The 24,355-nt window shown below is 40.4% G+C and overlaps 1 protein-coding gene across 5 annotated transcripts; it reads left to right on the forward strand.

Annotated features, from left to right (window-relative positions):
* The first annotated feature begins 885 nt into the window (after positions 1–885).
* PRC1 (protein regulator of cytokinesis 1) lies at positions 886–24,180 on the forward strand. Of its 5 annotated transcripts, none has more exons than XM_010955088.3 (15): positions 886–1,062; positions 8,810–8,942; positions 9,168–9,290; positions 11,019–11,252; positions 11,327–11,497; positions 11,929–12,078; positions 12,381–12,528; positions 13,333–13,469; positions 15,740–15,835; positions 16,942–17,088; positions 17,290–17,400; positions 19,723–19,833; positions 20,900–21,076; positions 21,399–21,440; positions 23,000–24,180. In XM_010955088.3, the coding sequence occupies exons 1-15, from the start codon at positions 1,052–1,054 to the stop codon at positions 23,069–23,071; spliced, it is 1,863 nt and encodes a 620-aa protein (XP_010953390.1). In that variant the 5' UTR covers positions 886–1,051; the 3' UTR covers positions 23,072–24,180. The 5 variants fall into 5 exon arrangements, with proteins under 5 accessions (XP_010953390.1, XP_045372685.1, XP_010953391.1 ...); XM_045516729.2 differs by having other exon boundaries at positions 889–1,062; positions 20,900–20,999; XM_045516728.2 differs by lacking the exon at positions 886–1,062 and adding an exon at positions 1,595–1,730.
* Positions 24,181–24,355: the final 175 nt, after the last annotated feature.

Here is a 24,355-nt window from a genome sequence, read left to right on the forward strand (position 1 = left end):
GAAAAAATGGGAAAAAAGTATAAGCATTTAGGCATGCAGTAAGGATACAAAAGTACTTTGTCGCTTTTGAGGTTTTTTTTTTTTCTTTTTAATATTTGGAGGGAGGTAATTAGGTTTATTTATTTATTTTAATGGAGGTGTGGAGGATTGAATGAATCCAGGACCTCATGTATGCTAGGCATGCGCTCTACCACTGAGCTATACCTTCCCCCTTAAGTTTTTAAATTTTCATGTAACAATTATATACACCCATGTAATTTGAAAGAAAACCATGATTTTTTAAATTTACCAATCGTTACGTGGACAAATCACTCAAACCTTTTTGAGATGGATTCCTCCCCCGTAAAATGGCAATAATACCTAGCAGGACTGTTAAGATTAAATGGGATCACTCGCCTAGAAAGGTACCAGGCCGGTGAGCAGGGTTCAATGTCCCTTCCCTTCCCCTTTAGGGCACGGTTTCCTTTATCTGGAGGAATTGCCACCAAAGGTCAGTCTCCAATGAGCGAGGGAAACAAGGCACCAGGCTTTTCTGTTAAATTCTGCTCCTGCCACCCGCAGGCTGAGGGCAGTGAGACCGTTTATGCGCCAAGCCGGGGAGACCCGGCGACCTCTGGGCGGCAACGCGCTCTTGGAATCAAAACTGCGTGGGGGCCCGGTGGGGCTCCGACGAGGTGGCCGGCTCGCGAGGAGGATACGAAATGTCCTGACTACTACGGAGCGAGGAAAGCGAGCCGCGCGCGGGCGCAGGCGCAGATTCCATCTCCAGCCAGTGAGCTAGAGCTTCCCACGTCCTTTGCGCGAGCCTCCGCCCCAAGTCCCGGAGCGCCGGAGGGCGGGGAGAAGGCGGGGCTTAGCGAGGAGCGACGGGCCGGGGCACCAATCGTGGGGCTCCTCCGTCGCGGTGTTAGGTTTGAAATCCTGCAGAGGCCTAACGGCTCGCGGGCGGCGACCGGGAGCGAGCTCGCCGGCGCTTGCGGGTGGTTACTGTACTCTGGCCCGCGTCGAGAAGGTCGGGGTCCTCGACGCCCGCCTGTTTGGAGCGTCCGTCATGAGGAGAAGGTGAGGGTTTAGGAGGAATCGAGGGGGCGCCGTAGGGAGGGACGCCTATCCCGGGTGCGCCGCCGGTGCGGGGTTCGAGAGGCCGCTCTCGGCCCGGGGCCTGGGTGTCACGTCAGCTGGCGCCCCAGTGAGGCTGGGAAGCGGTGAGCGGGCTTGGCGGTACGGAGGCCCTACTTGACGCACAGCTTTCCGGCGGCCGAGGGCTCCCGCAGGCCCCAACGCCCGGGTGCGGGAGGAGCGCAGGTGAGAGGGAGACGCGGTGGGGCTGGGAGGCTATTCTTGTCCCCAGCGCCCCGGGTGCTCGGCGGTCAGAGCCGGCTTGGGAGAGCCCCACCCTCCCCGCCCGCAAAACGTCTCAGGTGCTGCTGCTTAGCACCGATGGCTTGTTCTAAGTCCTGAGTCTTTTACGGTCACAGTTCATTTTTCTTTAAATAAAGCCGTTAAGTTTTTAATTTATCGTTTTTCGATGTATCTGTGTTACAGTGTTAACACTTTACTTGAATTGGAAAGATAGCTTGGTTTTTTTGCAAGTTGAGAAATTCCGGTTAAAAGAATTCTTTGCCGGTTGTTGTAACAACTCCTCAAGCGGTGCTGGGAAAGGAGTGTCCAACTTCAAATCGGGACCAGCCACTTACCAGCCTCGTGATTTTGGGCAAAGATGTTGAATGGTCAGTTTGCTCATCTCTAAAATAATGTCAATGCATAGGACTTTTGTCTTAAAAGCGATTCAAATGTTAGCCTTATTTTCGGAAAGTAGTGGGTGAAGCGTTGGATGATTCATTATTAAATAACTTGTTTTTGGTCAAACTGATGTATGGCTCTGTAAGGTTCTTTCTTCCATGGTTACTAATTCCAACCGTTCCTTTTCAAATGCTTGCTCTCGGGAGTTTGGGAGTGGAGTACAAATCACTGGTACCATTGGAACAGCAGATTTCAGGTATAAGGCTGTGGATTCCAAATATTAACTAAAAAACAGCTCATTTAAGCTGCTTTGGGTTTAAACAAATGACACGTTCTGAGGACTATTGAAGTTTTAAATGGCATTTTATAGGAAATTTACCCCAAGTTCATGAACAGTGTTTGGATTGTTCAGGCATCTGCTTTCAAGAGTGAATGAAAGAGGAGGAAAAGATAATTTTGGTTCGGCTGACAGATATAATTAGGCTTTAAAAGAGCAACTAGAATTACTCTACTAACAAAACCAGACTTTGGGGTAATCTGAATTTCAGGTATTCATATTTAAAAAGGACTATGAAAAATATGCTTGAGAATGTCATGGTTATCAGATTGTTCACTGAATTAACCATTGGCTGTCGATTTCCTGAAGCAGGTTATACAGAGGAGCTTAACAAAACTTCTCAGGAGGGCTTTAGAGAAAAAGTAGGACAGTGTATCAGTGGACTGCTGTCAGAAGGTAGGAAATTATTTAGAGGTCCATTTGCAGTATCTTCCAGTCTTAGTGACTTAGGTTCAAGAGAAAAAATCGGCCCTTTTTACAACTTTTGTATTCTTGGGTGGTATTCTTGTAAGCACACTTAGATTTTTGGTGATGTATTATTTAAAAAATCTCAAATTTGCACCTTTTGGGGAATTACCTGAAACCAGGTAGCAAAGCGGTACATAATTGTATCATGATAATTATTATTCACTATGATTGTGCTGAGGCATCTTAAAATCATACAACTTTTTTGAAACATCAAGTTATTCGTTAAATGGTAATAAGTGGAGAGAAATCAAGCAGAGAAAGGTGTGGGATAGGGGAGTTGCAGGGTTAAAGAGATTGGCCAGGAAAGGCCTCCCTGAGAAGATGATCTTTGAGAAAAGATCATCTTCTAAAGGCAGCAAGGGGCAAGCCATGGGACATGTAGCGGAAGACAGTCTAGGTTGAGGGAATAACAAATGCCAATCAATGCCTGAGGTAGGATAGTGCTGAAATGAGCTAGGAGTCCAGTGTGACTGGAGTAGAGGGCTCTGGAGGCCTTTGTAAAGGCAGAGGCTTTTCCTCCAAGAGAGGGAATTATAGGAAGATTTTGAGGGCATGGAGCCTTGTGGCTCCTGTATAGACAATAAGCTTAGGGATGCCAAAGCAGAAGCAGGGAGACCAGTTAAAAGGCCAGGAGAGTAGTACAGGCAAGAGATAACAGTGGCGACCTGGACCAGGGAGGTAACAGCAGAGATAGGGAGGAGTGAGAGTCTGGCTCTTCTGAAAGTATGGCTAATGGCAAGGATGTAAGAAAGAGGTGTTGGGATGATACTAGGATTCAGTCATACAATTGGAATGTTGTCAATAGCTTTTTAATTCTTTGAAAACTGTACTGTCATGAGAGCAATTTCTAGAACATGTGGTAATTCCAAACACCCATTTTCCAACCAAATCAGATTTGTTTAAGTTATTAGCTCCGAAGGAGGGTTAAATTTTTCGTTATAGCAAATTGTGTAAATACTGCTTCTAGTTGCCCATTTGCTGGAGTTTAGCAGTACATTTGCTGTATAGATGTTTGTCTTGGTTTTAACTGGATTTGAGATTATAAATTTTATCCTAATTTCATGTCATTTTATTTTGTAGAAGTAATTTGTTTGACTAAATGAATTAGTGATCATATCTAAGTTTTTCAATTAAGTCACAAATTTAAAACTTCAGATTATGTTCCAGATTTTTAAAAATAACAGCTTTATTGAGATATAATCCTCATACCGTACAATTCACCTAAAGTGTACAATTTAATGATTCTTAGTGTATTCATAGATTTATGCAACTATCACTGCAATGAATTAACATTTTTTATTATTCCTTTAAAAAACTCATACCCATTAGCAGTTAATCCTCTTTTTACACACTCCTCCACCCCCCTGAATCCCAGCCCTCAGCAACTACTAATCCACTTCTGTCTCTATAGATTTGCCTATTCTGGATATTTCAAATAAATAGAATCATATGTCCTCTTTTGTGACTGGCTTCTTTCACTTGGCATAATGTTTTCAAGGTTTATTGTTAAATATTATTCCATTGTATAGGTATATCATATATTCATTAGTTGATGGCTATTTGGGTTATTTCCACTTTTTGGCTATTATAAATCATGTTGCTATAACATTTGTGTACAAGTTTTGTGTGAGTATATGTTTTTATTTCTCTTGGGTAAATACCTAGGAATGGAATTGTTGGGTTGTGTAGTAACTATTATGTGTAACTGTTTGAGGAACTGCTAGACTGTTTTCTGACTCTTCTGTACTATTTTACATTCCCACCAGCAGTATACAAAAGTTCTAATTTCATATCCATGCCAACACTTATTACTGTCTTTTTTATTATAGTCATTCTAGGGGCTGTGAAGTGGTATTTATTTGTGGTTTTGATTTGCATTTCCCTGGTGGCTAATGATGTTGAGCATCTTTGAATGTGCTCGTGGGCCATTTGTATATCTTTTTTGGAGAAAAAGCATCTATTCAGATGCTTTGCCTGTTGTGCCAGATTTTTAATTGTTGAGAAAAGTAATCACTTTACCTTCTAGATGTCTTACAGAGTTAGGCGGCACTGCCTGTAAATCTGTTGTCACTATCTGAGAACTCATACATTCTTAAGGTAGGTAGAAGTTAGAAACATAGTGAACCTTTGGCAGGAATTCTAGGCCATTTGTTCTACATTTATTAGATAATTACTGTGCACTGGGGTAAAATGAGGATGGATACAATGTGATGGTCCCTGCCCTGAAGTTTATGGTCTGCTAGCTAGGGGATGACTGTGAGGAATCTGCAGCTTTCCACAAGCAGGTGGAAGGTAATGTGCAGAAGCAAGGCTGTTCAGAAACCAAGAGCTACATGTGGTTGAGTGAGGGGGACTCTGCAGGGGACACTTGGCAAGTTCAGCTGGCTGGAGTTTTAGGGGGTGAGAGGTAGGAGGGGTTAAGTGACAGACTTGGAGAACAGTTTTAGAAGGCCCTTCCTTTGAAGGTGTTTGGTTATACTATGTTTCCTGAGGGTGGTGGGAAGCTGGAAGTTAAGCAGGAGCTTGATTGGATTTTGTTTTCATGAGAATCTAGCTGTTATGTGGAGATTGGTGAGAATTGGAGATGGAGGGGCAACCAGACTGGAGAACAAAGGCTGTAGAGCATTCTCGGAAGGCGTGCCCCTCAGGACTGGCCCAGGCTGATCTGGCTCAACTCTAAGGCTTTGCAGACTGAATATTGGCCACAGTTTAGATCTTATAGGTTATTTTAAATAAAATGCTAAAATCAGGATTTTGACTTGTGCATTCTTTTGTCTTAAAAGTGGAGTACAAAGGGATTATTTGCCTGAGGAAGCACTTTAGTTAAATTTTGATTAATTGAGATTAAATGACTTAATTACCTGTTAACATTTCTAAAATGAATGGAGAACAGTCAGTTCTTTTAAACACTATTCATCATATGGGTATTGATGCCATCTGGTAATTGTGCAAAAGCTTTTCTCCTACTAGGACAGGCAACCTTTAAACTGGATTTCTTGGCTAAAGAAATGTCTTGGGTGTAAATATATTAAAAACCTATGGAGAAACTGATGTCCTTGGGGATCTAAGCTGGTGATTCAGAACCACTGAATAACCTGAGACAGAAAAGGGGACAGTGAGAGCCTCTTGGCTCATCATTTGCACACAGAGCTTCAGTGACTTATTCTTGGCCTCCCTGCTGACTGATAGCAAAGCACATCCAGATTCTAGTTTCTCTGGCGCCAGACCAGTCTCTTTGTTATCCAGTTGTACCAAGAAAGGAGAGAAAATGTGTTCTTTAACATTGTATGAAGCAGATTAAGGGTTAGCATATTTAAGTAAAGTTTTTTTTTTAAAGATGAACAGAAGGCACCCAGTTAAATTTGTATTCCAGATAAATAATGAATAATTTTTTTTAATAAATTTTTTGTAATTGAAGAATAACATACATACAGAAATGTATAAAAATCAAATGCAAAACTGATGGATTTTCACAAAGTATACATGGTATAACCAGCCCTCCTTGTGCCCTTTCCAAAAGTCACCACCTCCAGGGACAATGACTGCCACTATTCTGACTTGTCAAAGCGAAGCTTAGTTTTGCCTGTTTTTGAACTTTGTATAAATGGAACCACATAGTGAAAGATGCTTGCGTTATCTGACTTCTTTTGCTCAGACTGTTTTTCTTCCTCTTCCCCAACTTTTTGTTTTGTTTTTGTTTTTCTACATTAGTTATTTCTTTTACCTTTTTTTTTCTTGAAAATTTCAGTTGTAATTTACATACAGTAAAATTGACTCATTTTACTTGTACAGTTTGAGTTTTGGTCATTGTATACAGTTACATAATCACCATCACCATCAAGATCTAGAAGCATTCCGTCACCCTAAAGAAGTTTCCTTGTGCCCTTTTGCAGTTGATCCCCTGCCCTAATTTCAGGCAGCTCATTTGCTTTCTTCCTTTCACTATAGTTTTGCCTTTTTAAAAATTTCATAAGATGGAATCACATAGTATGTAGTCTTTTTGTGTTTGACCTCTTTCATTTAGCATAGTTCAACATAAAGTTTCTGAGATTTATCCATGTTTTGTATTCATTTCTATATTATTCCATTGTAGGAATGTACTATTTTTGCATTCTATTGATGGACATCTAGGTTGTTTCTGCCTTCGTGCTATTATGATTATGCTGCTTTGATCATTATAGTACATACAAAGGTACATATGTGTGCATTTCTGCTGGGTATGTATAGAGACATGGAACTGCTGGGTTCAGCTTTAGCAGATACTGTCAACAGTTTTTAAAGTGGTGGTATCAGTTCACTCTCCAGCCAGTAGTATATGAAAATTTTGGCTTTTCTGTATCCTCACCAACACTTGATGATTATCTTTTTAATTTTAGCCATTCTGTAAGTTAATAGTTATAATTTAAGTACAACAGCAAAGCCACCTACTGAATGGGAGAAGATATTTGAAAACAATATATCTGACAAGGGGTTAATATCCAGCATATACAAAGAACTTATACAGCTCAACATTAAAAAAAAAAATCTGATTTAAAAATGGCCAGAGCATCTAAATAGACATTTTTCCAAGGAAGACATACAGATGGCCAACAGACACATGAAAATATGCTCAGCATCACTAATCAGGGAAATAGAAATCAAAACCATGATGAGATATTCACCTCACACCTATCAGGATCATGTTATTAAAGACAACAAATAACAAGTGTTGGCGGGTATGTGGAGAAAAGGCAACCCTTGTGCATTGTTCGTGGGAGTGTAAATTGGTGTAGCCACTGTGGAAAACAGTATGGAGTTTCCTCAAAAAATTAAAAATAGAACTACCATATGATTCAGCAATTCCGCTTCTGGATATTTATCGAAAAAAAGCCAAAAACTGTAATGAGAAAAAATATATGCACCCCTGTGTTCATTGCAGCATTAATCATAATAGCCAAGATATGGAAACAACCTAAGTGCCCATCAATAGAACGAATAAAGAAGATGTGTATGCACACACACACACACAATGCAATATTACTTAGCCATAAAAAAGAATGAAATCTTACCATTTCTAATAACATGGATGGACCCAGAGCATTATGCTAAGAGAAATAAGTCAGAGAAAGACAAATACTATGTGATTTCACCTGTATATGGAATTTAAAAACACAAAACAAATGACAAAACATAACAAAATGTAAACATAATAAAAGATACAGAAAACAAACAGGTATTTGCCAAGAATGGTAGGGGGCTAAAGGGAGAGAAGAAATAAGTGAAGCAAACTTTCAGTTGCAAAATAAATGAGTCATGAGTATGAAATGTACTGTGTGGGGAATATAATCAATAACTATATAATATCTTTATATGGTGCTTATTGTGGTGATCCGTTTGAAATGTATAGAAATACTGAATAACTGTATTCTGTAACAGGAACAAACATAGTGTATAGGTCAATTATATTTCAGAAACAAACAAACTCACAAAAAAAAGATCAGAGGCTTAGGTAACCAGAGGCCTGGGGATGGGAGGAAAGGGGAATTGGATGAGGGCAGTCGAAAGGTACAAACTCCCAGTTATAAGTATTAGGGATGGAATGTACAACATAATAAATAGCACCACTGTATGTTATTTACGAAAGTTGTTAAGAGACTAAATCCTAAGAGTATCATAAGAAAAATAATTTTTTTGTATTTCTTTTAATTTTTTTACCTATGTGAGATGATGTATGTTTACTAAACTTATTGTGATAATTCACTTCATGATGTATGTAAAACAAGTCATTATGCTGTATACCTTAAACTTATACAGTGCTATATATCAATTATAGCTTAATAAAACTGGAAGGAAAAAATAAAGAACAGCAACAAAATCATGGTAACTTGCCAGCTATTTTATAGGAGCTTCTCACCAGCAAATTCTGGTGTTAGATGGGGGTTTTGTTTTACTGATATCTTTGGCTTTTCTTTAACAAAAGCATTTAAAATTCTTTATTGTACTGCCATAGGTAGAACCATTGATGAAAGTCCAGGTTCTGAGTATTATTCAGAAGACTGAACTTCCACAGTGTAATATGATACTGAATTTTGCTTTGCCAGTGTTATGGTATTTGGAGGGAGAAGGAGAGGGGAGTAGTTAAAGATGAGTTAAACTGAAAGCTTGTTTTCAATTTGTTTTAGCCTTGAACCCACTGAGAAACTAGTTTGTTTAGTTCCTAAGAATACTGCTTTTAGTCTGGAGGCAGTAACTCATGTAGCGGGCTTCTCTTTTGCTTTTTAGTGAGGTGCTGGCAGAGGAGTCCATAGTATGTCTCCAGAAAGCCCTGAATCACCTTCGGGAAATATGGGAATTGATTGGCATTCCAGAGGACCAGCGGTTACAGAGAACTGAGGTTGTAAAGAAACACATCAAGGTGAGTTGAGTAGTAATGGTCTCTGTGCAGTGGGACAGGGGAGGATGTCGCTGTCTCATCTAAGATAGCATATAGAGTGACACTAGGGTATCACAGGCTCTTCCTGATTTTGTTTGTTTTTAAGTCCTTTCTTAAAAATTTGAAATTACGAGGGTTTTGCTGTTATTTGTTGTTTGAGGCCAATGAGAAACCGAAAATTTTATGGGACTGTTTTCTGTCTTGTAGGACCTCCTGGACATGATGATTGCTGAAGAGGAAAGCCTGAAGGAAAGACTCATCAAAAGCATATCCATCTGTCAAAAAGAGCTGAATACTTTGTGCAACGAGCTACATGTCGAGCCATTTCAGGTACACAGCAGGGTGTCAGGGGATCCTGCTTGGGTCTGAGGTTTAGGGAAGAACTTTGACTTAGGGCTGCAGGAGGGAAGTTTCCTCACAGGGCTGACACTGGACATGAGAAATGGGGAGAACGTGCTGCCTAGTTACTTGGTTCCAGCAAAGTAATTTTCACTTATGTAAAGAGTTGCCCTGTTGAGAGGTGAATAAAATTTATAGGACATGTAACTGCAGCAATAAGTGTTGCAATGCTTTAATCAAAAACAAGCTTCCTCTTACTATCAGTTTGTAGGACATAAAATTTCTTTTTTTTAACTCTGAGCTAGGCATAGATGGTATCATTCCATTCTTCTCTGAAAGAAAATAAAAAGGGCTACCTATGAAACAAGTGACCAGTGATATAAGGAAAAGTTACCCAGAAAGCCTGCCTTTGTGGTTTTTTTCATATCCAAAGCTACACACCACTGAACCAGCCAGAATGGCCATGAGAAGAAATGTCTCCGCAGCTGGAGTATCAGGAAAGCATAGTCAAATTCAGAGTGTGCCGTGTTTATCTGTGTACCTTGTTGTACTGTGGTCCAGCACATTAGGGCTTGAATGAGGACACCAGCAAGCATGACATGAATGACAGGAGCCCCAAAACATATTCCTGATTAGAACCAGTAAAAACTGTGTTGGGAACATAAAAATAAAGACAGAAATGGAACTTGGAAAGGTAATTAGAATAGATGTAGTGCAGGGACAGCATGTGATGGCTAATGAGGTACTAATAAGGTCTCCAGTCCATCTCCCTGTTACAGGAAGAGCTGCCTGGGTATCTAGATGGAGTCAGCCTAGGAGGAGGAGTCTGCCTTTAAAGGTTAAAGATAATTCGTATCTGCTAGCCAAGAGTAATCAGGCTGACTGTGATATCAGTAGAGTTTTCTGAAATCAACATAAATGGTATAAAGATCATTGATTTTGGATAAAATAGTTTCTTTAGTCTTTTTTTTTAAACCTTTAATGTGAAATTGGATAACAAGTTGGTAATACAGTGGTACATCTCCCTTAAATTACATCACAGTTTTTAGTTCACCAATGTTGAATGAAATTTATAGGACATGTAACTGCCTCTTTTTTGTTATTGTCGTTTTCCCTTTTTTTTTTTTTTAAATTAACACTATTTAAAAAATTTTTTTTGTGGGGGGAGGTAATTAGGTCTATTTATTTATTTATTGAGGTGCTGGGGATTGAACCCAGGACCTCGTGCATGCTAAGCATGCACTCTACCACTGAGCTATACCCTCCCCCCAACTGCCACTTTTTTTCCTTCTGCTTAACAGTTAGGAGAAGAGCAAGGAGTAGTAAATTTATTTTTATTAGTTAGGTAATGTTTTTAGGATTATTGGGATAAGCATTTAGTTATGAGCTAAATATACTACAATCCCCAGTACCTCCATTTAAAAAATTTAAAAATAAATAAATAAATAAACCTAACCCTCCCAAATAGAAATAAAATGGTAAAATAAAAAATAAATGAATATACTACCCTATAGGTAACTCAAAGCAAGCTTTCCAACCAATTTTTACCTCTTGTTAAAGTGCCCTAGTACCTTTCCATAATGGAGACCTTCCTTAGGGGACCCTATTTGTGCCATATTCTATTATCTTTGAATTGACTTATTTGTAAGTTAAAGTAAAAGTTTATCATCCTAGCCCACTTCCACTTGAACCTTAACAATGGTACCTTGTCTCATACAGGAAGAAGGAGAGACAACTATCTTACAACTAGAAAAGGATTTACGCACTCAGGTAGAACTGATGCGAAAACAGAAAAGGGAGAGAAAACAAGAACTGAAACTACTTCAAGAACAAGATCAAGAACTGTGTGAAATTCTTTGCATGCCCCACTATGACGTCGACAGCACCTCAGTTCCCAGCTTAGAAGAGCTGAGCCAGTTCAGACAACATGTGGCAACTTTAAGGGAAACAAAGGTATGCTTACATTCATGTTTCTGTAAAGCTATTTGATTTTCCTCTAGGTATCTTGTAATCATTTTCTTTTATAGGCGTCTAGGCGTGAGGAGTTTGTCAACATAAAGAGACAGATCATACTGTGTATGGAAGATTTAGATCACACCCCGGACACAAGCTTTGAAAGAGATGTGGTGTGTGAAGATGAAGATGCCTTTTGTTTATCTTTGGAAAATATTGCGACACTACAGAAGTTGCTACGGCAGGTAATGTCTGCTCATATTATGGCCTGGGATCTCCATAATATCTGGCAATTTGAGAAAACTGACAGTTTTTTCCTTTGTTAAAGATAATGAGATAGTATTATATGATGTACAACCTTGATTTATTTTTAAACAAAAAAGCCTTAATTCATATATAGCTCTAAGGATATACAATTGAGACTTTGGATGAAATAGTAATAGTTATTTGAATTAGCTTACTGTTTAATTGAAAAAAAGTATTTTAATTAAAAATTTGAATTCTAGTCCTTGGGGATCTTTCCATAATGACAGCCTTATGGTTTGTTTTCAGAAGTCGTGAAAACACACCTCTTCACAATTTTGTAAAAGTGCTTCTCCATGTGGGTACAGATGTAACCTGTGGGAGGTCTCTGTGCTGCTGTCTTTTCTGTAACTGCTGGCTTTTCTTGCTACAGCTGGAAATGCGAAAATCACAAAATGAAGCAGTGTGTGAGGGGCTGCGTGCTCAGATACGAGAGCTCTGGGATAGGTTGCAAATACCTGCAGAAGAGAGAGAAGCTGTGGCCACACTAATGACTGGGTCAAAGGCCAAGGTCAGGAAAGCGGTAAGAAGCCCAGAGGGTTCCAGGTCAGCATTTGGTATCAAGTCTGATTTCTTTACCAGCTTCAGCGGTGAGTCAGCCTGTTTTTAAGACAAGCATCAGGAAAGGGTGGCAGTAGCCTGCTCATCTTTTATTTTCTGTGTATGTTTCTTAGGTTTCTGATTCTTGTGATATCGTATAAAGTGTTGACTTGCCTCTGTGGTTTTGTATTGTAGTTTTATTAAAAGAGGGGAAAATTTTTTGCAAATGTATATGAACATACAAGTATGTATGACAAGCACCTCTAATAGATCTCTTTGTTTCAGCTGCAATTAGAAGTGGATCGGTTGGAAGAACTGAAAATGCAAAACATGAAGAAAGTGATTGAGGCAATACGAGTAGAGCTGGCTCAGTACTGGGACCAGTGTTTTTATAGCCAAGAGCAGAGACAAGCTTTTGCCCCTTACTATGCTGGTTAGTACAGAAGCGTCGCTCTTCTTGTGGCCTGCTCACTTGCCTTTTACAAGTGCGGACATTCACCAGGAAGTATTTCCTCTGCTGAACAGATACAGCTACCTTTTCAAGCCATTCAGCATAAATTGCCATTCCTGTTCAAATAAGTATTTGCAAGTACTATTGGGAAATAAGAGATCTCTTGGTTTCTGAAGCAGTATATCACTGTAGCCAGTAGTTGTGAAGCTCAAGTTTATCAGGTGCTTACTGTATGCCAGGTGCAATGTCAGACTCTTAGCAGGATTATCTCACTTCATTCTCATGTCAAGAGATGAGACACTGAGGCACATAAATGTTAAACAACTTAACCCAGAGACACACAGCAGGTAAATGGCAGAGCCCACATTTGAGCCTGTGGAGCATGACTCCCGGGGCCAGTGGAGTTCTAGTCTGACCTGAACTGAATGTAAAGATGATGCTGTCTTTACTAAGTTCAACATTTTTCGACATATTCTGTGACTCAGCCCTCTATTGGGCAGGGTAGAAAGGAAGAATGTGAAAGAAACCTAAGACAAAGCAAGAGATGACACAGAGTTTTGAGAATCTTAGTCTTTTTAGTCCACACCCTAGTCCTTTAGCCTCTAGTCCCACCAGGCTGATGGTGGCAAACCTGGCTTTTATTATCCACAACAGATACTTACTCATGTATCATTTTTACCATAAAAAAGAAAAATCTATTTCCATTTCAGAGGATGAGGGATTAGTAAATTGGGATACTAAATACTAGAGGAAGTTTTTGAAACTGACTGGGCCTATATCTTGCAGAGGACTACACAGAAAATTTGCTCCAGCTCCATGATGCCGAGATTGTGCGGTTAAGAAACTACTATGAGGTTCACAAAGAACTCTTTGAAGGTGTCCAGAAGTGGGAAGAAAGCTGGAGGCTTTTCTTAGAGTTTGAGGTATTGCCCTAGATTTTGTCTGTTTTCCTTAGAGTACAGTGAAGTGTTAAGAAAGCATCCCCTGTATAGAGTCAAAGGCCTGTTTCTTTTGCTGTTTACCAGCCTTCTAAAACTCTGTCTTTATCATTAAGTCTGTGAATTACTGCTCACACCCATCTGTATTTGTCAAGCTTATATGCAGAAACATATAAGAGAAAAACCCAAAATTAATGCCTTCAGTAAGGCTGAAGTTTCTTGCATAAAGGAGGTCTAGAGGTGGGCAGTGCATGCAGGGCAGGAATGGCCGTTCCACAGTCAGTGGGGTCCCAGGCTTCTCCAGCTTATAGTTCCTCAACCACTAAGGGGTGGCTCTTGTCCTCAGGTCCAAGGCGGCTCAAGCTCCCACTGTAGTGTTTCCAGCAGCGTGATAGAGGAGGGAACACGGAGGCATTGCCTCTCCACCCGCTCTAAGGGCTTTTCCCAGGCTCTCTTCACAGCACCTCTGCTGAAGTGCCGCACCAACTGCTGGCAAGTCTGAGAGAAGTGCTACTGCAGATAAATTCAGGTTCTGTCACTAAGGAAGGAGAGAATGAATGTTGGGACAGGCAACTAACATTCTGTACTCTTCCAACTTTTGCTGTTTCCTTAGAAAATTGCCTGGGTTTTAGTGCATGTTTGTGTACTCTGAATTCCTTTTCTTCTCATAGACTTAGCATGAATAGATAGGTTCCCTTAGAGGATTTTAGAGTTCAGAGCTGGGACTAGGATGAGACAAGTGAGGAACCTCAGGCATGAAATTCAAGGAGACCCATTTTCAGGTTCATACTTCTCCCTGTTAGAGCTTGAAGGGGCTTTTAGAGAATCCTGAGTTTCAAATTCCTTCAAGTTTACAGGTGAGAAACTAGGACTCAAGTAGAGAGAACTGTATGAGAGCTCATAGCTGTTGAAGAACAGGTGTTCTAGTTCTCAGTTACTACTTCTGTTTGAAAGCGAGGAGGAGGAGTAAAAGTCAATGAAGAGCTCAGCCACAAAAAGAATGACGTTTTGCCATTTGCAGCAACATGGATGGACCTATATAGGGTTATTATGCTTAGTGAAATAAGTCAGAGAAAGACAAATACTGTATACTATTACTTACATGTGGAATCTAGAAAACAAGACAAACTAGTGAATGTAACAAAAAAGAAAGACTTACAGATATAGAGAACAAACTAGTCGTTACCAGTGGGGAGAGGGACGGGAGGAGAGGCAGTATAGGAGTAGAGGACTTAGAAGTACAAACTACCATGTATAAAATAAATAAGTTACAAGGATATATTGTACAGCACTGGGAATAGTGGCCAATATTTTATAATAACCAAAAATGAAGTATAACTTTCAGAAACTGTAAATCACCATGTTGTACGCTTGAAACTTCCATAATATTGTAAATCAACTATATCTCAAAACGATACACACACACACACACAGCCAATAAAGAGCCAAATAAGCAACCCTTGTTTACATGCCAGTATTTAAGAAAAAATAAGAAACTAATTACCATTCTCTTTAGTTTTTGCTTATAGGCAGTTACCAATCAAGTAGTCTGGAAGGGAAACAATTTCTTTAAGAGTTTGGCCCCCAAATTGTCAAGATTGTTTCTAAACTTTTCTGATTATCTGTACTTATTTTTGAGTGTATTTCACCTAATTTATATTTATAAATTATATGCTTATATTACTATTCTCATATGCTGTATACACTATAGAATAACAAAAAAGAAGAGTTAAAAAGAATAAGAAGCCCAGCATTTTACATTTTTTGTCCATTTTGTGAGGGTTAATTTCATAGAAAGCAGATTATCTATGAACTCCACAACTGAGTACATTTAAGCTGCGTCATCTCAATATGCTAGAAGTGAGTGAGCAAGTAGGGGTGGCACCACCAGGGCCTCTGAGTGGAGACCTCCGCCTCATCCCCTACATACCCCATTTCCCATCAGAGACATCTGAACCAGTAAAGGGAGCAGTGAAATTGTGCAATAAGTATTAAAGCCTGTCTTACTTTTTAGATTAAAAAGGAAACAATAGTTTTCCTGTACCCTCAGTGTATGATCTTACATATGCCCAGGAGTGCTCACACCCCACTCCCTCCTTAGAAAGCCACCATTTCTCACTGCTAAGAGTACATGGGAATGCAGAACTCTGAAGTTTTCTTAATGGTATGTCTCCATTTATGAGAGAGGATTCTTAGCAGAAGTGATTGATCTGATAGTCCAGGGTTTACTCTAATTTAAAATGTATTTTTCACAGAGAAAAGCTTCAGATCCAAGTCGATTTACAAATCGTGGAGGAAATCTTCTAAAAGAAGAAAAGCAACGAGCCAAGCTCCAAAAAACACTCCCTAAGGTAATCCAGGGACAACGCCAGATAAGAATTTTTGATACTTGGCTACAAAATCCTCACTTCTTGTATACCCTGTGGTTTAAATCATTTTGCCCTAAAACTGTCTTCACTTCCAAAGCTTAGGCAAGGATAGTTAAGTACATACTGTGCCTTCCTAGTATAAGCAACTGAATATCCAGTTTTATTAGCTTTTTAGGGCTACCATAACAAAGTACCAGAGACTGGGTGGCTTAAACAACAAAAATTTATTTTCTTACACTTCTAGAGGCTAGAAGTCTGAGATGAAGGTGTCATCAGGGTTTGTTTCTTCTGAGGGAGGACTTTCTTCTGGCTTACAGGTGGTTGTCTTCTCCCTGTATCTTCACATAGTCCCCCTTCGTATGTGTCTATGTCCATATTTTCTTTTCTTATAAGGCCACCAGTCATGTTGGATTAGGACCCACCTTAATGACCTCATTTTACCTTAATTACCACTGTATCCAAATAAAGCCACATTCTGAGGTACTGGGAAATAAGACTTCCTACATACGAATTTGGCAGGGGACATAATTCAGCCCATAACACAAGATAACCTTCTGAGAAAGTGCTTTGGACTTATTACTATTCTCTACTTTAATAATAATAATAACAATATTTAGCATTTATCAAATTAAGTGCCAGGTACTATTTCAGAGTGCTTCCTGTTTATTAATTCATTTAATCATCATAACATTTTTATGAGATTGGTATTTCCATTTTTACAGATGAGGAAACTGAGGCACTGAGAATTTAAGTAACTTACCTACCTTTTCACAGCCAGCAAAAGGTAGATTCTAGATTGGAACACAGATAGTGCTGCTCTTAGTGCATACTGTCTCCTTAACATTGTTGGTCTTCCCCATTGCTGCCTCCAGCTTCAGGCACCAAAACCTTAGTGGTCAATTCTGGGTTCTTGCCTTTTCCCACCTTCATGTGTATTATGAATGAACCATCCTGAGACTCTAACCTGTTCCCACGTGGGTCCAGTTACCTGAGTCATACTAATGATACTCTGGGGAAAGAGGAGGCATTCTTTGGGCTTCACAACCAAAGATTTGAAGTAATTAACTTGTCCTTGTTTCTGGTCTCAGCTGGAAGAGGAGTTAAAGGCACGGATTGAAATGTGGGAGCAGGAGCATTCAAAGGCATTTGTGGTGAACGGACAGAAATTCATGGAGTATGTAACAGAACAATGGGAGATGCATCGATTGGAGAAAGAGAGAGCCAAGCAGGAAAGAGTAAGTGAACCCAATTTGGGAAGATAATGAGTGAGCAGCCCAGCATCTCTGCCAGGGCTCTGGGTTGGTTGAAGAAGTCATGGCAGCTCTTTTCATTTCTGGGCACAGGGACTTGTACTAGATTTCTGGCCCTGCCTCTGCCCCTATCTCAGACTTGTTCTCCTTCTGGGATTTATCACTGTTGCTCTGACTTTCACACAGCAACTGAAGAACAAGAAGCAAACAGAGACAGAGATGCTCTATGGCAGTGCTCCGCGAACACCGAGCAAGCGACGAGGACTAGCACCTAGCACGCCGGGCAAAGTGCGCAAGGTAAACACGAGACCCCGTGAGCCGCCATGTACGAGGCATTTTTGAGGCTACGGCTCTTGCCCATCTCTTGCCTTCTGTCCTGCAGAGATGGGAAAGGGTTTTTCTAGCCTTCCAGGTTGAGTCCATTTTAGAGAGTTTAATCCTGAGTAGTGGCTTGACAGCAACAGTCAAGGAGTGGCCAGCTTTGATGTGTGCCAGTGTTTGAGGCTGGATTAAACTCAGAGGGCCAGTACCTGCCAACATTTTATAATGACAAAATCCTTCAGAGGTTCAGCCTATAATTCCAACAAGTGACCATGGCACTATGTGAAAGAAGCCTTTGTGCTTAGGAAATGGAATACCTAATACTCTTTAATCTCTAGGGCAGGAAATCAGGGAGTTCCTTCCTTATTTCCTCTCTGATAAATAAAGGGGAGCATTATTTTCCTTTTTCTTCCTCAACTCATATTTTATAATGTATTAAAAATATTTTAAAAATTGCCTGTAATGTAACTCCAAGACAACCATTGAGAATATGTGTTTTTCCTGCTTTTGTAAAAAAACTTTTAAAAATAGTGTATTTTTACAAAGTAGAGATCATGTATATAATTTTGATTTCTGCTTTTTTCCCTACTTGGTATTGGTTGTGATTTTTTTTTTCATAGCACCAAACTGTCTCCAAATACATGCTCATTATTCACTGCCTATTGTTTTGACATAATGCCATTTATTAAACTAGTTCCCTATTGTTTAATATTAAGTAGTTAATTTTAAATTTTTATTTATTTTTTATTATTTTTTAAGTAGTTAATTTTTTATTATGAAAATAGTGTGACAAATTTTTTAAACATGTGTTATAATATTTAACTCTAGAAAGGTTTGCATTTTCATTAAAAGTTTGAGGACCTCTATACTAGATGCTGAGAATACAAAGATAAGTGAGGCAGCCCTGGCTTTCAGGAGTGCTGCATTAAGACACGTCTGCAGTCGTGGCTGCACTAACCATTCAGTCTGTGACACCAGAGTGGTTATCACAGGTTATGCCTCCAGTGGCAGTGCCTCACTGTTACGGCGGCTCCAGTCTTTGCCAACATGTGGTATTTTCAGAATTTAAAGTTTTTGCCCATCTGATGAGTGTGAAGTAATATCTCATGATTTTAGTTTACAATTTCCTAATTACTAGTGAAGTTGAACCTTTGCCTTGTTCATTAACCCAGTTCTGGATTTTCTTTGCTGAGAAATCTTTTGAAGCTCTTTTTTTTGGAACATTTGTCTCTTTCTTACAAGTTTTATAAGACTTCTTGTGTATATTCTTGTCGGCTGTGTTACAATAGCTTTTCTCAGCATTTTTATGTCTTCTGTATCTTGTCTTTTTACTGTTTATAGTATTTTGTTGATGAACAAAAAGTTCTTAATTTTAATACAGTGAAATGCTTTCATTCTGTTTTCCCTATGGCTTGTACTTCTTGTACCTTGCAAATAATCTATCCATGACCTAAGACCACAGAGGTACTTTCCTATGTTGGATTTCTTAGTTTGTATCTTGTATTTGAATAGTTTTGCTATCCCACTGAAGGTTTTTCATCTACCTAGAGTTTTTCTAATTAAAAAAAAAAAAAAAGCTTACAGCTCTACTGAGTAAAATTGACACATAATATTTAAAGTGTATACTTTAATAAGCTGTGACATACGTATACACCTTGAAACCATCACCACTATCAACAGAGTGAACATACTTTCACACCCAAAGTTTCCTTTTACCTCTTTGTATTCCTTTGCATCCTTTACCCCAGTCACCACCCTGACCCACTCCTGGCAATTGCAGCTTTGCTGTGTAACTGTTGATTATTTTGTATTTTCTAACATTTTCTGTAAACAGGTAGACTCATACAGTATGTATACTTTAATGTCTGGCTTCTTTTATCTGTGTTGTTGCATGTATCAGTAGGTTACTCCTTTTTATGGTTAAGCAGTTTTCCATTGGAGGCATATACCACAATTTGCTTATCTAGTTGCCTGTGTTGATGGATACTTGGTTTCTTTTTAGTTTTTTGGCTGTTACACATAAAACAACTATAAATATTTATGTGTAAGTCTTTGTATAGATATATGCTTTCATTTCTCTTGGGTAAATACCCAGGAGTGATATGGCTGGGTCATTTGATAGGTGTCTGTCTAACTTTCATCTGCTAGATGGAACTTTCAGCACTTTTCACAGGTTTCCCGGAAGCTCTTCACCATGAAAACAATCTTAGACTGCTTCCCATTCTCGCTTCTCTGTAGTGTAGGGATGGGTTACTAAGTATGTTATCTCACATCATTAACCTCTGCTCTTCTCCATAGCTGAACACTACCACCATGTCCAACGCTACGGCCAACAGTAGCATTCGGCCTGTCTTTGCGGGGACAGTCTACCGCTCCCCTGTGTCTCGACTTCCACCTTCTGGCAGCAAGGTTAGTATGCTCTGTGTACAGGCACATCCCCAGCACTGCCCCAACCTATGTACTCCAGGGCCTGTTGGGAGGAATGATATTGAATAACATCCTGTGGACTGAGAAGGAACTTTGAGACCGAAAAATGAAGCAGGCAACTCCATAAAGTGCAATTATGAAGTTTATTGTGGGTAATTTACCCACAGGATTGGGCCAATGATCCAAAGGCATTAGCAGCTGTACGCCATGCTGAAGGGGGAACAGGGGGATTTAAAAGGGCCAAAGCTAAAAACAGCATCTAACTACTAGGGAGAGGCACATCTATACTGACAGGAACCAGGCAGTTTTCCTTCTCTCAGGGTCTTATGACCATTAATCATGTGCATCAGCAAAAGACATTCTTCTAGTTTCCATACCAGATGAAGGCAAGGGTCAAAGTTGGTAAGGAACTTATCTGGCTTGGGCACATTCCTTGTGAGTAGGCTAGAGCTGTCAGGCAAAAGATAGGGTAGGACTGTAGGCATCAGATGTAGCTGACAAAAAGGAGTCAGTGTGGTTCAGCTACACAGGGCCCCACCTACTTGTTCCAGTTTCTAAGATCCCTGGATTCGGTTATCATTGAGATGCTGAGAGTTGACAGATGTAAGCTAGCTAATCTGTCAAAACCTAAATGAGAGAAAGAAGAGCATGGTCATTCTGAGCCCCACTAGTATCATGGGAAGCACTGGGGATGTGACTGGGAAACTGAAGAGCAGGTGGTGGTCTCTGTAGGCTCAGTTCAAAGCCTGGTCTTCAGTCCCTGCATGTGGGTTCTAGCCCAGTGACACTGGATCACTAGACCCAAATACTCTTGCACAAGGAGAGGGGTAGTGGGGGAGTATATGCTAAAATGTGTTCAGTCTTACAAGTATTTTACAGACTACACACAAGATAGGTGTTCTGCAAATCATTAAAAATTTGGTTTTTTTAAAGTAGAAGTATAGGATTACAGACACATGAATAATATAAAGATGGTATCCAGCCTTTGACAGCTAGTGTGTGTGTAGTCATTATAAGGTTGATACATTGATCTTTCTTTCCTCTACAGCCAGTCCTCACTTCCACCTGTTCGGGGAAAAAAACACCTCACAGCATCAAGCATGGAGCCAACAAGGAGAACCAGGAACTCAATGGCAGCATCCTCAGCGGTGGGTACCCTGACTCGGCCCCCCTCCGACGCAACTTCAGCATTAATTCTGTTGCCAGCACCTATTCTGAGTTTGCGGTAATTCACCTTTTCTAATATCTACCAGTCTCTGGGGAGCACACAGTTGGGGCAGAGTGGGTATCTTCCCAAGGGCACCCAGGCTATTAGTTAGGACAGTTCTTTGGAGGCTGAGAATCCCTTTCCTGCCTTGACCGTGGCATGAGGTGGGGGTGGTTTGAGGTGGGTAAATAGGAAGATGGCAGCAGCAACCAGACATTTAACCCGGACCCTTCTGCTTAAGAAATACCATTCCCTGGCTGCAGGAGGTGACCCTTCTAATCACTGCCCTGGTGCTCTCTTGGTGGAGTTCTTGGTAATTGTCTTAATTCTTTGTTCTTAGAAGGATCCGTCCCTCTCTGACAGCTCCACTGTTGGGCTTCAGGTCTGTATGGCAACCCCTGCATGTCCCATGTCCCTTTTCCAAACTGATCTGTCGTCTGCTGGCTTCATTCCCATCTGGGCACAGGGCTACACTAACCAATAATCTCAGCTGTACTATCATAAATTTTTTTTAAGAAAGCAGTAATTCCTAATACAGATTTCAAAAATGGTAAATATCTGTTTTAGTTCCCAACAGACTAACCTGATTAACTTGTTCAGACTTGAATTGGATTCTCAGCCCCACCTTAAAGTCAGGCAAATTTTTTTTAATCATGTTATTTCACAACAGAAAACCTTCACCCTCCCCAGCTGTGACATTAAAGGCCTCCAATGTGCTGGAAAGAATAGAGGCCCCATCACGTGGGGAGGAGGGCCCCAGCTGTGTGCTGCCTACGAGGTTCTTGGCCTGTGTGCTGATTATTTCCTGGAGTATATATATCTTACTAACCCCTCAGAGCTGAATTGCCAACTTTCTGTCTACTCTGAGCTAGCCAATGCTCATTTCTTTGCCTTTGCCTGTTTCTACCATATTAAGCTGCTAATTTAGCATTATATGAGTCACTAGAAGAGTATTTTTTTCCCCACAATGCTCTTTGGCTCCTAGTAACCTACTCCATATTTGCCGACACTTAACTGTAGTGCTGTTTCCTTAACAATGTCTATTCTCGCTTCCCTCAGTGTCTTCCTACTGAGAGGTGAGGCTGCCCTTCACCCTTGGGAAGGATACTGAGTTTAAAGCCTAGGGTGTCAACTTTCTTGCTACAGTGATGGAGAATGTGACAGCTGCCCAAGGCTACAGCTCATTTTGAGCAATGAAATGCTTCATATTCTGTTACTTTTTTCAAGTTACTTAACTGGTGTGGTTCTGCCTATAGAAGTGGCTGCTTGTCATTCTGGCTAGCTGACTGCTGGACAAAGTCTAGCTTTCTCTTTTCCATTTTTTCAGCCAAGTCCCATTTCCTACACTTGGGGCTTAAATGTCTGTTTACCTCTGGCTGGGACTGGGGGAGATTCTTCTGGTTTTGTTTGCTATGGCTGGTAGACTCTGCCAGGCAGCACTGAAGCCAATAGACTAACCTCTACTAACATCTGTCTTTCTCAGTGATCATTCATGCTCTGTCTTCTACTTCTATACCATGTGCTCCAGCATGAGATCAAATCACCAGCAGGTTACAAGGCCCTCAGCCCCAGGGATTGGTAGATAAATGCTCTGGCCCATTGTTTCATAAAGGGCTCAAAAGAGCAAAGCTTATTGCCTATCTAGCTTGACAACTCAGTACTTTGTGAAGTGTAAGGGATTTCTCTTCTGTAAGGTTTTACAGAATGTACTGGCTGAGGAGAGGGGTCAAGGGCATATGTGCACACGCTTATCTAATATAATGGTGCTCAGAGGCCCTCACCTTTTGTTCCTAACACAGCCTGTGCTGGGCTAGGGACCACTGTCTTAGACAAACAGCCCTCAGAGGGCCTTATGTTGACACTTAACCCATGTTAACAAGGGTGGGGCATGCATGAACTGGGGGGGCAGTACTGCCACTGATGTTACTTATTTTTCAACAGCGAGAACTTTCAAAGGCTTCCAAATCTGATGCTACTTCTCGAATCCTCAATTCGACCAACATCCAGTCCTGAGAAGCCCTGATCAGTCAGCCAGCTGAGGCTTCCCGTGCCTAGACTGGACCTAATTATACAGGGGTGGTTTAATGTTTCTTCAGCGTAGGTGTGCTTGAGAGCCTGGACAAGTTCCATTTCCATGGGCCTAACTTACAGAAGTGAATGAGTTACAGGTGAAAGTCCAACATAGGGCTTAGTGGGTCCTTAGATACTTGGTTTTATTTTGACTCAAGAAATACATTAAAACTTAGTTCCTAGCAGTAAGTGTAAATTTTAGCAGATGAACCTAATTTCTTTCCCTACCCCAAATTCTACTTGCTAATGCACATCAAGGGCTTATTACATATACTTCGCCATTGTGTAGGAAAATGACTGTGCCCAGCCCTGGGGTATGGGACATGAAGCAATTTTTGGCTCATACACTTATAATTAGCAATTAACATCTTTTTTGTTTAGGCATGTTCAATTAATGCTATAGCTACAATAGCTTTGCCCTCACCTAAAGGCCTTTCCCCACCACACAGGACAGCCTTCCTCCTGATGAAGATGTCTGTGTGTCAGAACCTGGGATGGCCTAACTCACTGCCAAAGAGGTGACAGGGAAGCTGGAAGCGCCTCTGTTAAATTGTGTACAGTTCTGTTATATAGGGCACTGCCCTTTGTTGGGGTATGTGTATGAATACACATGCTTGTCTGAACTCTACTTCAGTTTTCCTCTGGGTCCAGTTCCCCGATCCCTGTGCCCCTTATGCCTGAGTTCTTGTACCCCTCTCCCTTTGCCAGCCATGTTGGGAGGCTGGATGGGTTGGGCCATTTGTCGTGGAGAGCTGGAACTTTGCACATGTCAGTACTGGGGAGTTGTTCCTGCTTTAGCGTCCACGATGAGGCTCCTTCTTTACCTACCCTGCCAATCACTACTGTGCTCCCCAAAGCACTAGTATTTATTCTTCTGTCTGCCTGCGCCAGTACTACTGTCAGCACATTGAATGGTTCTCAAAGCTTAACCAGTGTGGATTTGGTCTGCATCAGCCATGCTGTTTAGTCATACGTATACATGTCCTGATTTTAAAATATAAATATATTCTTAAAAATAAATTAAAATGTGTATACTTGTGTTTCAAAATGTATATATTGTGGTATGTTTTCATTTTTTTCCCCAGATCACTTTTTGGTTGGTTTTGTCTGGAAAACAAAAGATTAAAATGACATACAAGAAATTTTTAGTTGAGAGGATGATTTTCATTCTTTTGTGTATTTCTAAAGAACATCTTATTCTGAGAAAAGTTTTTGAGAGGAATAAAA

Source organism: Camelus bactrianus, chromosome 27 (genome assembly GCF_048773025.1).
Source record: "Camelus bactrianus isolate YW-2024 breed Bactrian camel chromosome 27, ASM4877302v1, whole genome shotgun sequence".
In the NCBI taxonomy this organism is placed as follows: domain Eukaryota; kingdom Metazoa; phylum Chordata; class Mammalia; order Artiodactyla; family Camelidae; genus Camelus; species Camelus bactrianus.

Coding starts and splice junctions, on each gene's coding strand:
- PRC1 (XM_010955088.3), top strand. Junction 8,943..9,167: donor TTGTAAAGAAACACATCAAG/GTGAGTTGAGTA, acceptor TCTGTCTTGTAG/GACCTCCTGGACATGATGAT. Junction 17,401..19,722: donor CGCCGGGCAAAGTGCGCAAG/GTAAACACGAGA, acceptor TCTTCTCCATAG/CTGAACACTACCACCATGTC.